Source organism: Condylura cristata, unplaced genomic scaffold (genome assembly GCF_000260355.1).
Source record: "Condylura cristata isolate star-nosed mole 26May11 unplaced genomic scaffold, ConCri1.0 scaffold00001, whole genome shotgun sequence".
NCBI classification, from domain to species: domain Eukaryota; kingdom Metazoa; phylum Chordata; class Mammalia; order Eulipotyphla; family Talpidae; genus Condylura; species Condylura cristata.
The window spans coordinates 77,836,982-77,838,456 of NW_004567102.1; the positions used below are offsets into that span (position 1 = coordinate 77,836,982).

Consider the following 1,475-nt stretch of genomic DNA (forward strand, 5'->3'; position numbering starts at 1 on the left):
CACCTCCGGGGCAGGCGGGAATCGAACTCATGCGGAAGCGGCTTTAGATTCTCAGTGCTGTGCTTTAACCCGCTGCGCCACCAGGGAGGGCCAATGAATGCACATTTTTAAAAAGATTTATTTATGCATACAGAACTGAGGGACGGGCCAGAGGTGAAGGGGCAGCGAGAGGATTCATCAGAGACAGAGTGGGGAGCAGAACATGCAGACTGACAAAGTACGCTGTTGAGGGGAGCAGCAGGCAGGACAGGAGAGGTCTGCTGCACCATGTGGGTCAACTCCCTGGCCAGGTATCAGACTCATGCTGCAGTGGCTGCAGCCAGCCTCTGGTGGCTTTAACCCATTGCACCACCAGAGAGTTGCCCACAATGGCGTTTTTAACAACAATTTGAAGTTACTATTGAAATTAGTAAATTAGTCTTGTATACAGAATAGTACATTGATTTTTTTTATTGTATTAATTTCTTGGTGTGAAATGAAAAAGCCTAATAGTTGAAATTAATATCAATGTCTTTCATCTAAGCCCAACATACACAGACAGAGTTTGGGAGCTCTTAAAAGAGATATTACCTGAGTTTAAGCTGGCAGAAGAATACAGTTCTGAAAGCAAAATTACAGTGATGGAAACCAAAGTAAAGGAACCAGGGAAGGAAGTGAAGGATAGCAAAGATGTGAAGGATGGAAAAGAAGTTAAAGAAGGAAAAGAAGTGAAAAATGGCAAAGAACTTAAAGATGGAAAAGAAGGCAAAGAATCCAAACCTGAAAGTTCATTCACAACACTAAAAGTTCCTGAGAAGAGTGACAAAATTCCCAAGGGTAAGACATTTTTTTTTATCACCATGTCATTAAATATGAATATTGCATATGATGCCTATTCTCACTGTTAAATACAATACTTCTTGATTATAATGATTTAGTAATTCTTGTGGAAACATCCATATAGTAGGATCTTTCTAAGGTTTTAGAACTCCTTAGGTTATATTATTAATCCGTGTAATAGAGGTAGAAATTAAAGTTATACATATTGAAAATGCTGCATCAGGGTAGTGTTATTATAGGAAGAAATATTAAAATTTCATTACATAACATGCTTCTTGTATATTACATGCAGAGTGGAATGAAAACCAGTCCTGGTAGTTTTTTTCGAGAAATGGGAAGCAGACACAGATTAGAATATGTTTTGCTGATAATTTATTGGAAAGGGGAAGATAAAGATTCTCATGGTGATTTAGAATAGATGTGGTAAATGTTTACAAAACTAAAAGAAAATTATCTCCACTACAGCTCATCTGCTGATTTTATTCCAAGAGGGGCTGGCCAGACTGTTGGGATAAAGTGGCAGTAGAGCGACACGTTTCTTTAGAGCAACACGTTTCTTTTATTGGCAATAACACAGTTTAATAAAGACCTGCATACTATACTCATCTCTCTCTTTATATATATATATATATATATATATATATATATATATGTAT

The 1,475-nt window shown here is 37.4% G+C and overlaps 1 protein-coding gene across 1 annotated transcript in view; it reads left to right on the plus strand.

Annotated features, from left to right (window-relative positions):
• ADGB (androglobin) overlaps window positions 1-1,475 on the plus strand; it is a 110,680-nt gene that overhangs the window by 36,010 nt on the left and 73,195 nt on the right. The window contains exons 8-9 of the mRNA XM_004674136.1: window positions 524-702; window positions 745-816. Of these exons, the coding sequence (XP_004674193.1) occupies window positions 524-702; window positions 745-816 (251 nt within the window). The remainder of the gene's footprint in view (window positions 1-523; window positions 703-744; window positions 817-1,475) is intronic.